Source organism: Chelmon rostratus, chromosome 5 (genome assembly GCF_017976325.1).
Source record: "Chelmon rostratus isolate fCheRos1 chromosome 5, fCheRos1.pri, whole genome shotgun sequence".
Lineage (NCBI taxonomy): Eukaryota > Metazoa > Chordata > Actinopteri > Chaetodontiformes > Chaetodontidae > Chelmon > Chelmon rostratus.
The window spans coordinates 28896600-28914310 of NC_055662.1; the positions used below are offsets into that span (position 1 = coordinate 28896600).

Sequence of the window (17711 nt, forward strand, 5' to 3'; positions counted from 1 at the left end):
TCATCTCCTGCATGAGGCAGCGTCTAAAAAGTATGGTGGCTCTACACAACATTTAGATAACAGAGGAGTTCTGCAAGGGGAGTGATTTTATAAGTAAGAATCATTGCATAAAGGTGTCACCTGGCTGAAAGGCTTCGTGCTGGAATGATGATAATAACAGGTGGTGCAAATAAAAACGTCCACATACTAAAATCTGCACAATTTATTTAATTACATATGCAAGCTTTTAGTCACAGACCTTTCTTATGGTGAATAGTCTACAGTGCACAAGTTCTCTTTTATACTATAAATAACTTATGAAAACTTGTAAAGCCAAATGTTTAAACACATTTAATGTTTTTTCACTGATTGCACATTTTACAGCAATGCCACCATGCCGCTGTTGAAGAAAGTATAATATGAAATACTGGAGTGTATGTTCCCTTAAATCACTCTAAACAGCAGACTACTAATGTGAAACATTCACACGTACAAAGTAATTACACTTATTAAAAAACAACGGAACAAAATGGCTAATTCAAAAACATCCGTCCACTTCCTGTCCTGTCTAATAATTCAACGATTGAACAACGAATCTTGCCCAGCTGCAGCGCTGGTGAGGACAGATGTGTCGTTTTCCACGTGTTGAGACAGGAACGCTGACGCTCATTGCAATCGTCCACTCTTGCTATGCTCAGAAATATTGCACAACTGTGTGTTGCTGTCTTCCGTCCCACTGGTCCACTTCTGATTGAGGTACATAGTTAAGTTAATGATTTCCATACGGAGCCTAATACACGACTCTTTGTTTGCTATCTCTGTCCTTTTCTGCCACAATCCGCCCTCATTCATGTGTTACAGAAGTATTTAGAGCTTGAAAACAGATTCGTTGTCGGTGCTCAGAAACTGTCAGTTCTCTCCACTTGCTCCTCCAGTTGATTTTCTATCAATTTTGAAGGTCTGCTGCCATTTTTGGGGGCCTTCGTGTTGGAGTCTGCCTCCTGTTTTATCTCATTGTTTTCATAGCACATGTTATCATAGGCTTGTTTCATGTCGTTTGCCAGCTCTAGCTCTTGCCTGGCCTTTGCTCTCTCCTGCTGGAGCTGCAGCAGCACGGCTTTATTCACACCAGGACCTGAGAAGAGGGAAGATTTGAACATTTTTGATTAAATCTCACAACACCTCTTCAAACCTCTTTGCTGCATACATAAGAAAGCACATATGGAGTACATACCAAAGTAGCTGAGCGCCACAGGGAGGAATATGAGTCCGTGGACCAAGCCCAAAAGCGTAATGACCAGGTTTAATCGGAAGAAGAAGATCTGGATGAGCTGCGCTTTGGCAAATGCCAGCACAATGATGCCTGGCAGGTTGGTCATAGCAACACCAGCAAACACCTGCAGGGTACAAAATAAACACACTTAACTCACACAGCTGTTGTTGTCTGCAGGGGCCATTCTTTATGGGCCCCTCCCTGCATCCACGGCTATTTGTTCAACCATCTGTGTGGGCTCTCCTCACATAAGGGTTGTCCCCTTTTTCAACCCCCTGACTGTATGTGTTAACTGTTAGCCGTGTGTGGCACTAAATGTGAATGTGAGCGATTAACGCCTGCTCTAGATTGCCTTATAGCTACTTACCGCACTGCCCATGTTGGCCGTCGCCTCCATAGCTCTTTCTACATGTGTGGGCTTAGTGCTGAGGGCAAAGGATCTTGTCATGTGGGACACAAACTCCACAGAGATGCCCACCGCCTGCAAACAGCACAGAGTGCAAGTTAGAAAACTAAGAAATGACCATGGACATGAATTACCTATTCTTTACAGACTGAAAGCAATTTTTCTATTCAGGATTGTCATACAGTGACTACATTTTCAGAAACAGTAATTAATACTGAGCGGTTAGACTGGAGTTACATAGACTGGAGTGCATATCAAAAGTGAGAGCATGTTAAATAAAGGCAAGCACATCACGATGAAACTATAAAACATCATGATGATGATATGCATGATATGCATAAACACCTGGCCCTATTGAAGTGTAACATCACAGATTAATGGTCACAGGAATAATAAAAATAATAATAAACTCTTTTTGTATGGCACCTTTCATGCAAGAAATGCAGCTTCACAACAAATAAATCACATGCACCAAGAGCTTCATCGGCTGCAGGAAGAAGAACGGTACAAAAGGAGCATGCAAGCAAGTTGGAAGACTCAAAAGAGAAAGATTACAGATTCAAAAGGAATGGTCAAAATCCAAGCAGCAGAGGTTAAACTATCCAGATTCCTGGGCCAAGATCGAGTAACACTGGATCCTACATTACCCATGATGCAGCTCACTAGCATCTCTCATTAGACAGGAGCCTGGAGAACCCCACACCTCCAGTTTGTAACATTATCAGTGAAATTGGTGCCACATCAAGCCCCACATGTTCTTACCGTGACCAGATTGATAAGGGCCACTGCGTTGTAATCGATGCCCCACAGCGTCATGACGCCAACTGTATCCACGACGATCATGATTATGGTGATCAGGTTGAGCAGACCGGAGCGCAGATCCAGACCCAGCAGCAGACAGCACACGACGAAGGTAGGCAGCAGACACAGGGAGATGTTGAAGAGTCCCTCTGGCACAATAGTTAGATACTGCTCGTAAAATACGTACGTCACCCTGGAAGGAGGCGGGACGGGAAAACTGGTCAGACGCTACGGACGGATCAGATTTAACGGTCCTCTGCAGAGGAGGGGAGATGAGTCGAAGGAAATAAAATACATACGTGTAAGGAAATACTTCGAAGTCGGGTGAGGTGCCTGGTACTTCCCTCATGCTCATGGTGATGTTGTGGGCCAGCTCTCTGGCCTTCAACAGCGCAGCAGTGAACTCTTGAGAGTTGGTTAAAGGTGTGTGGTAAGCCATGAACCGAGAGGCTGAAAGAGAAAAGAGTCACTTGGTGAGCCATTTCTATGAAGAGAACAGAGGATCTTTGACAGATTGAAGATGATTAGAGATTATTCACCTATAATTTCTCCACTCTCATCCACGTCCACAGACGTGTCATAGGCTCCGAGACCACTGCCAAGACAGACGATAGGTGGTGAGAACGTTGTTTTCACGTTGTAATGTTTTTGTTTGCGTGTGTGCACATTTGAAGCTACAATACACACCCTTTGGGGCACGAGAGGTCAGGCCTGTTACCCAGGAAGTCAGGGAGGAAGCGATTGAAGTCTTCCACATTTGGCCTGGTGTAAGGTTTTTTCAAACATTCCTTACAGGTTTCATCTGTTGAGACAAGGGAGCAGAGCAGGTGTTAATAATACAACACCATACCAGGACATTCACAGTAAGCAGTGTGTGTTAGTGTGCAGTTTTCTCACTGCTGCTTGCAGGACAGAAGAGATTTAAATCATTGCTGTACACGCGACAACAGCTGCCTTCGGGGTTCAGCCAGTCGATGTAATCATCCACCCAGGAGTTAGCAGGGACAGCCAAGTAGGACCTGCAGATCATCAGTAGGTTAATGGAAGGCAGGGATACCGAGGTCCGTGTTACAGGACAAGACTACTGTCATGAGACCGAGATGTAAAAAACAGTTTCATTTACTTGAAAGTCTCTCATAAAACAGCTGGGCATTGTAGTTTTTGGTAGATATTACTCAAATAGGAGTAAAGAGTATTTACAGCAGCAGGGTGGTGTTTGAGAAACCCTCATGTCTGTGCAATTAATATGAAACTAAAGCTAGCAGCCAGTTATACTTCTCATCTAAGTGTTTCCCACAATGTCAAACTATTCTTTGCATTTTTGCAAGTTATATTTATATTATTGAAGTTAATAGGATCATCATTTAGAAATTAAACCCATCCGGTGAATTGAATTCATTTCTTTTCTAGCATCATTGCTTTGTCTGCCTCATATATTTCACTTTCATATGATACTGTAATTGCGTAAAGCTCTGCTGTTTTTCCAGCAAGCCACTGATAATGCCTACGATAAGATAGCACCCGCAATCCTTCTTATCTCCAGGAAACAAAAGTGTGTTGTTAATTATATAATCCCTCTGTGTCACAGTGATCACTAGGTAATATCGTTCGACACTGGTTTAATTTCTGCATCGCTGGTTGGAGGAAAGATGTATAGTACATACAGGGAATGAAATTAGCATCTGCCACCTGCCAAATACAGGGCAAATACTATTTAAAAAGACAAGTTAAGAATAGTCAGGGATTAATGTGAGATGATGACGTGATCCATTCACACAGTGTTTGCAATTCTAAAACCATCCTTATTTCAGAAGTGGTGGACAAGAAAAGCTTTAGTGGTCAGTAGAAATGTTCAGTGACAGGTGAGGAAAAAACTAGTTCACACCCTGACTACACTGCGGGACCCAACAAGCAAAAACACACCAAGATTTATTCCATTTATTAACCAGCCTGGTCATAACCATAACACACTGGTTTGGATACAACAGAGCGCTTGTATTTGTTCATTTGAACAGTAATTACCGTGAACATTTTGGGTGTTTGCTTTCTCTACCTGGCACAGTTAGAGGCACCCTTTATCTGCTGAGTGTCATTCACGACATAACTCAGTTGATCATTAACTAGTCTGATTGGCTGATGACTTGTATGTAAGAGGTTGTTACTGCGATATCAGCAGGTTCAAGGATCTGTCAGTGAAAACTAGTGATTTGAAGGACAAACGCAGAAAAGCACTCAACACCGTACTGAAGGGAGGAACTAGCTCTCATAGCAAAAAAAAATGTATTTTCTCCAGTCCAGATTATGAAAATGAACAAACTCACTGTTCAGGGAAGTCGGTGGCGTATTGGATCTTCTGGGTTAACGAGAAGTTATTACAGCCCACGCTGGAGCAGACTGCGTTCATTCCATCCACACTGCTGAAGTTGAAGCCTCTTTTCGTGACAAAATACACAGGGACTCCTACTTCAAAGTATTTGTACAGGTAGTGGAAATAATCCAGCATATATGAGCCCTGCACCAAAAACAGAATAATCTTTGTAAGGTTGCATGGAAAGAGGAGTGCACAGGCATACGTCTGTATTTATGTTGCAGTGCTGACTGACCTTAGGCATAGCCAGTTCCTGGTCCAGACCCACAGTCACATGAAACATGAGGAATAAGGATCCACTGAACATGAAGATGAAAAGCACCATCTGAAGAGAACACAGGACAGAATGCATTCAGCGGTTTAATGAGAGCGGGAGCTTATGTTAATTTTGTCAGATTTTAAACTAGTATCTTTACCACTATGACTCGGGTGTAGCGGTGCAGTAGGACAGGGGCGTAGTATTTCCTCATCAAGGGCAGCAGAAAGCCCTCGTTTGGCTTGTTGGATCGCTGGGTTGGCACTGTAACACAGCAGAGGAGTTCACAGCGGTTGCTGTCCTGGCGCCAGGCATCCAGGGACAGCAACGCTACAAAGGCTGTCATCTGGAGGACGAAGTCCAAGAGCACAGCCAGGGCAGCATACAGAGCAAAGGACTTCACTGCTGGCATGGTGGACAGGGCCCCTTAGGTAGCAGAACAGACGCAGGCAGAGATTAGTGCTTTGTATCGAAGCTTAATGCTCCATTCTTACATGCTGTATGTGCACAGAATTGTATTGCTGTCAACTCTTTAATCGTGCCAGCGTTCCCTGTTGCACTTTTTCTCAAAGAAGAAAACAAATGTAGGAGTCCCTACCTAGAAAGAAGCAGATAGACTCAGAGAGACTGCACAGGAGCATGCTAGGAGCCACGTTTCCAAGGACACGACCAATCTGCTCCTCTCTCTTCTCTCCAGCCCTCCGCACATCCCTCTGCAAGGGAGGAAGGGTTGGGTAAGGTCACTAAAAATGATATACTGTACGTTTCTCACAAAATCAGCGGCACTGTGCATTCATGGTGCACACAAATGTCCACACCTGGTACTCCAGAACGAAGATGAAGATGTTGTCTGCTCCAACGGCGAGTACCAGGAAAGGCACGACCTGCAGAATGACCAGCGAGGAGGGGATGCCGATCCACGAGTAGAAGCCCATGGAGGACAGGACAGAACAGGCGACCACCAGGATCCCACCCAGACCCACCAGAAACCTGGAGTCCACCTGCAGCACACAGAGATGAGTCCAGATGCAACTCAGTGAACCTTTTCTGTGTCCAGTATCTCCGCTGTATATCATGTCTTCTGAATTGTGTATCTTCATGGCCAATAAACCTACGTGCTTCACTGTAGAGATAAGCGCTATACAGCTGACACAGCCATACTACTGCAGTTTCTCCTTATCGTGCATGTGATAAGTACTGTTTCATAAATTCTTCTTTCTTGGTGGAAACTTATCGCATCCCAGGCACATGTTCGTACCTCTGTTTTCAGAGTAAAACAACAAGTTATGTAGCAACAGCTCAACAAGACTACAAGTCTACAGTCATGCTAGCAGCTCTGCTCTCCAACCATGCTTGGAGCTAAATGCTAATATCAGCAGGGTAACATTCTCCCAGTGACAACGGGATGGTAGCGTGTCAGGGGACCACCGCCGTGAGTGGCGATCCATCTCTGGGGACCATGATTAATGTGCAGACATTAATGGGAATCCATCCAATAATTGCTGACTAGTCTGCACCACAGTGGTGGACCAATTGACCATGAATGGCTAAAGAGGCTGCGTAATGTGAAATTCTGCATTATAGTAAAGGTAGACATTAACGTTTGAAGTCTCACCAGCAGCCGTTCGAATGAAGAGTACTCCCCCAGTGCCACAGCAATGTAAACAAAGATCACAGCATAGCTGATCATGAAGATGGGGATATCCTCCGCTGTTGTGCGATTAATCTCATCCTCCAGAGACCTCTGCAGACATACCAGAGAGAAGGAAGTTAGAGTTAAAAACGCTGGTGATAGAAAAAAGAGGACACATCTCAACATGTCTCTTGAAAAAGCTGTGACAGCAGGTCAGCAACAGATTTCATTGTACCTCTGCCATGTATGCAAAGGTAAAGTTGGTTTCGGGGTCTTTCTTGTAGTTCTGGACAATTTTAAGAAACTCTGTCTCCCACTGCATAGCCACTCTGAACTTGACATTGTCGCGAGGATAGTTGTTGAGGGAGAAGGTCAGGATGAGAGCCTCAGCATTGGTGTAGTCTACATCTGGGTGGAGCAGGATGGGTAATGTTCACTTGAGTCGCCTTTTTGTGTTTACTGTACAGACATTTCATGTAAAAGATGTTGCTGAAAGTCACTCACTCTCATAGCCTCCCACAGCCAGAAAGGGGAAGACTGGACCTCCATAATCAGCCATGCAGCTCATACCTAAATCAGTGATGTCCCTGAAGGACAGGGGGGAGCTTGAGTAGAGAAGGAAGAAGAGAAGGGAGGTTATGAAGATGAATCACTGTTTTTTCCCCAGTTTGATTTGAAATTCCATTTGATGAATCCTTACTTGACGCAGTAGATTAAGTGGTCTCTCCAGTCCACCTCCTTGGTCTCTCCCAGCGGTGTCACCTTTTTGTTGATGTTGTCTAGACTGTTCTGGAAGTACTGTGGCAAGCTGTTTACTGCACAGTCTGTCAAGGAGGGGTTGGATGGGTTCAGCGGTGCGTAACACACATCCTTCAGACTTGCTGTGCGGTTCAGATCCTCTGACCAGAACTCAATATTCTAAAAATGGCATAGAAGAGGCATCGGTGTGTCAAAATCATATGGTGAGCTTTGGAAAACACTGTCAACTTTAATTCTGGGCTCTTACCTGTATTTGCGTCTGGAGCTGCAGCAGCTCAATGATTAGATCTTTGGATACAATCCCGCTAAAGTTCTGTAGTCCAAACTGCAAAGAGTCATAAAGGTGGCCTTTTCTGCCTGGTGCTGTCAAGATCAGCTGGTTCGTCCTGAAGAAGGGGCCAAAGTGTTTGTCGTGGAAGTCTTTCTCCTGACGGGCTTGGCTGTTGGGAGCAGACCACAGCTCGACCGGGTCAGTGGTGAGCTCAATGTACATGAAGCCAGCGGAGAAAATAGCCACGACTATAGCCGACAACAGGAGCACCTTGAACGAAGATAGAACGAAGAATATTAACATCTGAGACATGTCTTCCTCATCAGGCTGACAAACTTTTATTATTTTTTCAAAAAATACTTCGGTGAAACTAACCGTAAGGGGATAAGTTGCCATGAGGGTTCCCCAACGGCGAAACTGTAAGCTTAGGAAAGCTTGAGCGGCCAGGCTGTTCCTGTCAATGCACGTCACCTCTGACGGATCAATGACCCGATGAGTCACATCATTGCTGTTCTGGTCTTTGCCTTTCCCCTTTCTCTTTCCTTTCTCCTCATCCTTTCTCTTCTGAGACCTCACCAAGCACGTGACGAAGAGGTACAAAAAGAAGGCAAGTAGCAGGAGACAGAGTAAAATAACAGAAATCACCAGGAAACCATCTGTCCCCAGCAGTGTGAAGGGTTCCTCAGGGACAGGGGGTGGTATTTTTGCACACGCCTCTTCGCAGTCCTGGCAGTTGCAAGCCTTACCTCCACTTGGTGTGGTCTCATTACACTTCAGAGCATGCCCATTGTAGGGAATCACACCCTCTGGCAGTCCCACAGCTTGATGCGGATCTAGCAGGGTGAAGTCAATGTCCAGTGGAGCCAAGCCATTGCCGGTGTCTCCCTGGAAGTCTAGCCAGCGCTGGGCGGTACACAGGCTAGCGCCATACGAACCACACATGGTGCCAATGGCGTAGCCCCCTGTGGATGGGATCCTAACGTTTTTACAAGACTGGAAGGAGGCTTGTGCAAAGGTGTTAGAGATGAACGACTTGTAAGCTACAACGGCTAATTTAGTCACGTTCAATTTGGAGGTGACATTCATGACCTTTGTGACTTCTAGTATCTGGCTCTGGTTGGGGCTGCAGGTGTTGATGCAGTGCAGGTGGGCAAAGTTATCAGCACAGGCAGGGCAGCGGAGCAGCAGAATCTTGGACAAGGCCACACTGGTTCCCAGCGTAATCAGCTGTTTATGGGAGCAGCAGGCGTACGTGTTGTTCTCTCCCTGGTCCAGCATCGGACACACCTGCAGCAAAAACAGGTGCTGTTTTACACACTGACAGACTCGAACAGGAAGGATTTATTCTTAAGAATACACCTACTCTATCACATTCAGTCCTATTCTCAGCTTCACTGAAACACTTGGCTTCACTTTAAACAGGATCTACTGACCTCTTGGAGTTTTTTGTAGTGGGCTCCTTTGAGGTGACGGGCAGGACTGTAGTTGAGACAGGGGACGATAGCCTTAGCAAAGGGTTTATCTACCATCGGGTTAGAACCGCACTCCTCATAGAAAGAGCAGTAGCCCGGCTGATGTTTGGCCTCTGACAGCACCTGCATGGAAGACGGAGTCGTCAAAAATAACCACAGCAGATGAATTCACACTTTGTTGCAGGTTAGTGAGGTTGCTACATGTTACATTAGCATTAGTTATTTTGAACAAACTGAAACATTAAACCATAATATTTAACACAAATTAAAAACTTAATGCTGATATTTTCAAAAAAGTGGCAACTTGCAACAAGGTTTGATGAGATTCACCATCAAAGACATTATATCACAGCATTAACCCAAAAATGTCCTAACAGTGCCAAGATGACTTCAGGGCTGCACTGAGTCCTGCCGTGTCAGCTGCTCGATACCACCGTGCAAGTTACAAGACTAATAACATGGAAAATGTTCCATTATGTTGTGTATGTTAAATTCAGTTCAGTTCACAAAATCAATTACAAATTGATGCATCATTTTCACATTGAAACAACTCTTATCTTCCCATATAGTTGCATTTCATTAAGACTTTGTAAGCTAGTAAATAGTTTTGCCATATTGGGTCATTTTCCTTTGCATTACGCAGAGTAAAACAGGCTTCGGGCAGGTGGACAGGATTACAAGTTGGGAAGGTTAAAAAACAATAAGAGAAACCTCTATGCATGCAGCATTACAGCATCATTATTTGTTAGATAAAATTATTTTTGTTATTTGAGCTGTCCCTTTATTTTGCATCTCTTTTTAACCCTGAGGGCAGAAATGGAAAATATTTTTTAGTTGGGTTGTATGATGGAGCTTCCTATCTGCAGTCTAGCACAGTACTGACCACTTACATTTTATCTTTATTATTATGCCTTATTCGGAAAATTGATCATCCACGATATTCTTAGTTTTGTCTCTGAATTCATTTGTATTGATTATTATGTTATTCATTAGTTAGTGTTTTATTATTGGGCTGAAAATATCAAACCATGTTAGACCTGAAGCCATATGTTTTTACTTCTTTATTCTTTTTTATGTTGTCATGAAGATTTAATCATTTATATGACTGTATTTATCTTTTGGTTCTTAAACTTGAGTGAGCTAAACAAACCCAATTTAGACTCTCTGGAAAACACTTACTTAATGAACTTTGTGTAATTAAAAAGTTTAAGGTATTACATCTGCGTGTATTCAGGGCTGATTTACTTTTTCTCTCATTTTCACTCTTTGGACAACAACCAAAACCAACAATGAAAAAAAAAAAAAAAAGTCGCTGGACTCTGCTAATGTAAACTTTAACACCAATCGAATAAACAGGTAACATGAAACTCAATACGCATCGTATCATGTTTCTGTCCATGAAAATGAACACATCACTATGTGCGTTGTCTTTCACATTTTTCTTCTCACTCTGATTGATTTGTTTTGCCGTCTATCATCTCCCATACAGTCGAACTTTTATCTGAGGAGACTTTCATGGAAGTGACTCACTGGGTCCTCGCTGCCTGCATTAACACGTCTCCAACGTCACGACAAAGCGCTCGGATATCATTTTTGCTTTGACATTTATGGTGTTTCATTGCTAAAACAAATTCAGCTGTTTTGCATTTTCCTCATACAATGTCTGAGTAATTAGATGTCTTCTTCTACTTTTCAGCCCTGGTCTCAGATCATGTTGTCAGAGAGTCCTAGAAGCTTTTCAGCACTGGAGTACGAGAATAAAGCAACGTGAGGGTTAATTTTCTGTCGAGCATGCTTAAAAAAGTTTACAGTTCGGGTGCGAGTTCCCTAAGAAAGGAGAATTAGACCGACTTACCACACAAGTGAGAAAAATGATCAGGGCGGCAACACGGATCATGATTCCGAGAGTCTGTCAGCAACAGGAGCGACGGGATCCTCAGGTGGAGCGAACTGGAGCGTCTATTAATCACTGCTGCCCTGTTGGAAGTAGAACAGCGACAGGTGCTCTGCGGCGTCCACGTCCTCCTCTCCTGTCGTCTGTCTGCCTAACAGTGTTGGGATGGAGAAGGAGAAACATCATGACATGTCCCGGGTCACCCCCTCCTGTGACGTCACACCTTTCTTATCTGGCCTGATGCGACGGCTGGCCAATCGCAGCTATGGCTGATCAATTCCTCTGTCTGATAATTAACATGGGAGAGATTTTGATGGGGTTGCAGGGGAGATCCAGAGCAGCAGGGAGAAACTGCAGGAGAATACCAAACACACCCAGTGATTCACCTGAGTTATATATTGTTACTGCCCCTCTGACGCTGGTGTTTCTATGGAAGACAGATGAATGTATAGACGTTGGTTAGCCTGGAACAGATCAGTCAGAATAGGATGGGATGTATCACATTTATAAGGCAGTGTATGTCACAAACATGCAGAGTATGTTTGTGGGCCCGGACGTGACCTTTAAACCATCATCTATGTGACACAGCTGCGTGCTCGCTATCTGAGCTTTAAGGTGTTTAACAAAACGTCTTTTCAGTCAGCTTTTCACCAAAGTCTCACATCAAACCCAGCGACAGCCTGAGGACAGTAGCAGGCCACCATGCCAAGACAACATGACAAAACATTTCCTGGGCCGCATCCTACACTCTAAGATCCAGTGTGTAATTACTGCCGTTATCACATGTCAAGGTCGAAGCTGAGATAAAGCTGTCAGCCGACACTATCAGGGCGAAGGTGCATAAGCATTTCGATTTATGACGAACCAAGATGGAAAAAAGACAAGAAGAAATGGGGCAGATGTGATATTCTTTATTCTCTCTGATAAGTCACGACAACACGGAAGATTTTGCCAGCCCATCATAAACGGCTACGCTGCGGTGTATTTAAATCACAAGGTAAAATAATGTGATTTATGTGTCTGTTTATCTGCTGTTCATCAGTTTGCTACACAAGTGAGCACCTCTGAAATATCAAGCTACATTCATCTGAAAAGTATCTCACTTTTTCTACTTACAGTGTTTTTCCTCGCTCTCCTGTCAGTAAAATAATGTTCTTATTTATCTTTTAACTCTTTTATTCCTGCTATGTTTTATGGCACTGATAAAGAATAGGTGCCAGAAGACTCTGTTCTTCTCAAGGTTACACAAAGATGATGATGATGTCCACATATGCAACAGACTCTGCCCATTCATGTATCCTCTTAAAACAAACACTTGAATTAACACCTGTATTACTTAAAGAAATCACCTGGAAAATCCCAAAATCAAAGGTGCAGGACGGATTTTAATGTGTGCTGCTACATTTTGGACTTTTGCCTGACTACAAAGCTTCCATCTACTGTATAATTATGGTTTTAACAGATTCTGAAATCATATGTGTTCTTTATTTAAAGGTTTGGCTCCTGTTGCTCTGCAGATCTGCACCTCGTGCATGTTTTTTGCAAACAGTTTTGACATCAGGAACCTTCAATGCACAAAGCAGCATGTGTGAAAAGCAACACAAACATTATGATGCCATTTAATCAGTATTTCTCTGACAGTCTCAGCAACATCAGGTAGTATTTATATTTGTAAATGCTACCTTTATGTTTACCTTGATAATGTCAGATTTCTGTTGAGGCTGTCAGAGAAATATTGATTTAATATTTGGGTCATTTTTATTGTGATTTTGTATCTGATTGCATTGAATTATAGAAGCGTCCGTTGTTCCCACTGTCCCTTTGAAATGAAATCTACATCAGAGTGGAATGAATATTAGACAAATTAACAAATTAAATTCAACAACAAATTAACATCTGACAGCTAAAATCTAAGTTTTAAATGGGAAGAATGTGATGAGTTCATAAAACGTGACCAGCAGCATTCACATTAACATTAACACACATATTACAGATTTCTATGTGTGTGCATGTGTTTGTGTGTGCTTTAACACTCAAAGAGAAAGGGGCCACTTTTCACAGTAAGTACTTTTGCATTTCATTTGCACTATGTTAGCATCCACTGTTCATGACTTCTTTACTTGCTTGCAAAAATGCATTTGATTTTTTTATTGCAACCCGTATCTGTTAGAATTGTACTGATAAAGAGACAGAAACATGCACTCAGTTAAATGTTACGTGAACTGATACTGGTTTGCATTTTCCTTTGTCAAATTGCATAAAGGATGAACATTAATATGAGTGATACAATTTCTTTTCATGGTAACATGAAATGCAAATGTAAGAGATTCAAACATGTGACCTAAAATATACTAATTTATTTAAAAAGGTCCTGAGACATAAAAACACTGACTGACATTACAAACTCTGATTTATTCATCGTATTTATAAAACCACGTAGGCTTTCAAATACCATGCATTTCTGCATATTCAATTATTAATATACAGAATGTGAAAACATGAGGGATAAGTGGTGACAAACAACAGCTAAATCATTGCACTTTTCTGGGATACAAGCTCAAAAGTCTCTGTTGCATGATCAATATATATTTAAAAATCTAGCACAAAGAGATGATGGTGACACACTTGGCCTGAATTAGATCAATCTATACAGGTTTTTTTTGCATATAAGATTTATTTTTACTGTAACTGTTGTTAAGACAGTGTATGTCACACATATGCAACATACAGCACGCTACAGTGGGCCTGAACATGACCTTCAGACCATCGGCTAAGTGGCGGCTGCGTGCAGGCTCTCCGGGCTTTAAGGTGCAGGTTTGTCTCTTTAATATAAACGTCTTAAATCAAACTCGGCGACAGCCTGAGGACAGGAGCGGGTCGCCCTGCCAAGATGGCATGACCAAACATCTGACATCAACTTCGTAATTAATGTCGTTATCACATGTCAAGGTCATACTTGAGATAAAACTTTCAACCGACACTATCAGGGCGAAGGTGCATAAGCATTTCGATTTGTGATAAACACAGATGGAAAAAAAGACAAGAAAAATGGGGCAGATGTGATGATGTTCTTTGTTCTGTGCTATGCTGATAAGTCAGGACATCACTCATAATGTTGTAACTTGGCCAGCCCATCATGAACTGCTGCGCTCTGCGGTGTATTTAAATCACAAGGTAAAATAATGTGATTTATGTGTCTGTTTATCTGCTGTTCATCAGTTTGCTACACAAGTGAGCACCTCTGAAATATCAAGCTACATTCATCTGAAAAGTATCTCACTTTTTCTACTTACAGTGTTTTTCCTCGCTCTCCTGTCAGCAAAATAATGTTCTTATTTATCTTTTAACTCTTTTATTCCTGCTATGTTTTATGGCACTGATAAAGAATAGGTGCCAGAAGACTCTGTTCTTCTCAAGGTTACACAAAGATGATGATGATATCCACATATGCAACAGACTCTGCCCATTCATGTATTCTTTGAGCAAGCACTTGAATTAACACCTGCATTACTTAAAGAAATCACCTGGAAAATCCCAAAATCAAAGCTGCAGGATGGATTTTAATGTGTGCTGCTACATTTTGGACTTTAGCTCGACTACAAAGCTTCCATCTACTGTATAATTATGGTTTTAACAGATTCTGAAATCATATGTGTTCTTTATTTAAAGGTTTGGCTCCTGTTGCTCCGCAGATCTGCATGTTTTTTGCAAACAATTCTGACATCAGGAACCTTTAATGCACGAAGCAGCATGTGTGAAACAGCATAATTCAATCAATAAAATAAGGAATTAAATGCATATTTTTTGCATATATGCAATTTCAGAATACAACATTGTGTTGATAATACACCTTTTTAAATCAGACCAAAGAACTGAGGTCACTTAGCATCACATATATTTAATATTTCAGTCTCAGCAACATCAGGTAGTATTTATATTTGTAAATGCTACCTTTATGTTTACCTTGATAATGTCAGATTTCTGTTGAGGCTGTCAGAGAAATATTGATTTAATATTTGGGTCATTTTTATTGTGATTTTGTATCTGATTGCATTGAATTATAGAAGCGTCTGTTGTTCCCACTGTCCCTTTGAAATGAAATCTACATCAGAGTGGACTGAATATTAAACAAAGAGGGAGCAAAGGTGATTGATGCTGTGAGCCTCAATAAATGAATAATGGACAGACATGAAGGTTCCAGCACATAAACAAGTCACAGATGTATTTTTACTGCACAATATTCATCTGACAGCTAAAATCTAAGTTTTAAATGTGAAGAATGTGATGAGTTCATAAAACGTGACCAGCAGCATTCACATTAACATTAACACACATATTACAGGTTTCTATGTGTGTGTGCATGTGTTTGTGTGTGTGTGTGGGTGTCACAATATAAATACTACCTGATGTTGCTGCCACAGTCAGCACTTTTGCATTTCATATACAGCATGTTAGTGCTCATAATACTTTATTTGTTATTGAAAATTTTGTTTATTTTATTGCAATGTATATCTGTTATAATTGTACTGATAAAGAGACAGAAACATGCATCCTTTAATTACATAAAGGATGAATAGAAATATATAGTTTCTTTCTGTAGCTATAAACAAATGTAAGAGATTCAAATGTAGAGCCCATTATGATATAAAATATACTAATTCATTTAAAAGGTTCTGACAAGTGAAAGTACTGCCTGCTCTGATTTATTCATTGTGACAAGCGTCATAATCATGTAGGCTTTAGAATATCATGCAATTCTGCACATATAATCATTGATATACAGAATGTCACAATATAAGGAATAATAATGATTTAATTTTAGGGTGCAGGCCCAAAGGTCTGTTTCATGATCAGTATAAAGAGAAAGATCTTACACAGGGAAAGCTGCAGAAAATCTCCTGCCGCCTGGCCTCCAGGGTACAGAGTGTTTGGAAGTATCTGATCACTTTTCTCTGACCTTGCCGATCTGACCTCCAGATTACACACTCGTCCCCTCTTTATGATCCAGCCCTTATCACATATAATTTATGGAGTGTGTATTGTGCTGGCTGGACGGTGGAACAAACTGATTATCTCGGCTTTTTGGACTCCGATACAGGTGAGGCGTAGTTTCCTCAGAAAGGTCTTGGCTATCAGCTGAAAACGGTCTCAGAGGGTAATAAAACCTTGGCGTGATGGAGATAGGAGGATCTTCAAATTTCTGCAAGAGCCAACAGATTCTCTGTTTTATCAGGAAGGCTGACAAATCCTCTAACAGCTGGATGTTTTGCTACTTGGTTCAATCCTCTCATTTACCACCATCACTTCCCTGATTTTATTCTTTTTTTGTATAGATGTTTGGTTTGTTCTGAGCAACTGTTCAATCAAAGTGACAGGAAATCAACCTTCTGATCCACAACAACACTGATTATGATCGTATAACCTCTTTTCTCTGCAGCAGTCTGGCACACGTGTGCTGCAGCTGTTTGGCTATTACGCAAGCGTGATCAGTTTCAGTCACTTCCATCGACACGGCCCTTGTTTGCGAACCGGACTGTCTCTGCATGGCGTTTCTGTTTGGGTTTCATCTATGACAGATTTCTTCATGAAACTCAAACAGCTGAGCGTGATCGACGCTACACACGGCCGATACAGGAGGAAACAGTGCTGAAATCAGCACCAAGCTGAAACAGCATTTAAAAAACTTTTAATACTTGCTTTCTGCTGCTGAGATCGACGAACTCTGACCTTTAAACTCTCAGCAAATTTAGTCACCGAGCTGAACATGAAGTCCAGCTTATTTCTGCACCACCTGTGATTTTCTGATGGCAAGCCTGGTTCCACCTGTTTCTTAAACAAGACAAAAAATGAACCTGCTTCCTATCACTTCCTGTTGATTTAAAACAGACCCCCCTGATGAGGCGTGCAGGAGCCACAGCCCTCAGTGTCACTTCAGACTGTCTGGACTGTGCGTCATTCTTCATTTACCATCTCTGTCTGGATGCTGAATGAGTCACAAGACGTCCAGCTGGGTGGGTAGTGCCTACCCAGGAAGTCAGTTAATAAGAAACAGTGCACCTCATGTTGCCATGGCAGTGAAAGTGCAGGTATAATTTATATTAATTATTGCTCTGTTGCGTCTCAGCAAGCCACAACAGCAGCACACATAAATGTACCTGTGCCATTATGATTATCAATGACACCTGTGCTTTCCCTGCTATGAAATGTTATAACATGACATGAGACCTACTGAGATCAAAGCTGGCCGACTGGCGGTGACATCAACTGACCCCCACAAATGCATCACAGCAGGGTAAACACAGCCTAACCTAATAAAATCAAAACTCAAATAGAAAACGTAATGTAGGTATTCACATCAGATTGTAGCGACAGTATTAACAACAGCGTGACCTTAATTCTGTCACCACACCTATCGTTATCTTCCTCTATTCAGAATGATCACTTATCTCTACTAGCTGCATCTGTTCCAGTTTGAGCTGCTCCTTCTTGTCATGACTCACTGGAGACGGCGTTGATGCATTATGTGTTTCAGGTCATTGATTCATCAGTGCCACAGTTTTCAATAAATCAATACTGACAGCAGATTACAGTGAACCAGA

General features: G+C 42.0%; 1 protein-coding gene across 1 annotated transcript; it reads right to left on the reverse strand.

Moving 5' to 3' along the window:
• Positions 1 to 878: 878 nt before the first annotated feature.
• Positions 879 to 11115, reverse strand: npc1l1 (NPC1-like 1). Its single transcript, XM_041936502.1, has 21 exons — positions 11074 to 11115; positions 9180 to 9341; positions 8122 to 9033; positions 7723 to 8016; positions 7417 to 7634; positions 7221 to 7321; positions 6952 to 7124; positions 6699 to 6827; positions 5902 to 6084; positions 5682 to 5796; positions 5244 to 5509; positions 5063 to 5152; positions 4781 to 4971; positions 3363 to 3478; positions 3147 to 3261; positions 2999 to 3054; positions 2759 to 2909; positions 2421 to 2652; positions 1620 to 1733; positions 1214 to 1376; positions 879 to 1114 (listed from the first exon to the last, which is right to left on the reverse strand). Exons 1-21 carry the CDS (start codon positions 11113 to 11115, stop codon positions 879 to 881), a joined length of 4059 nt encoding a protein of 1352 aa, XP_041792436.1.
• Between the last annotated feature and the right edge of the window lie 6596 nt (positions 11116 to 17711).

Coding starts and splice junctions, on each gene's coding strand:
- npc1l1 (XM_041936502.1), bottom strand. CDS start 11,115: ATGATCCGTGTTGCCGCCCTGATCATTTTTCTCACTTGTGTG. Junction 7,635..7,722: donor AGCTCCAGACGCAAATACAG/GTAAGAGCCCAG, acceptor TGCCATTTTTAG/AATATTGAGTTCTGGTCAGA. Junction 5,510..5,681: donor GTCTATCTGCTTCTTTCTAG/GTAGGGACTCCT, acceptor CTGCTACCTAAG/GGGCCCTGTCCACCATGCCA.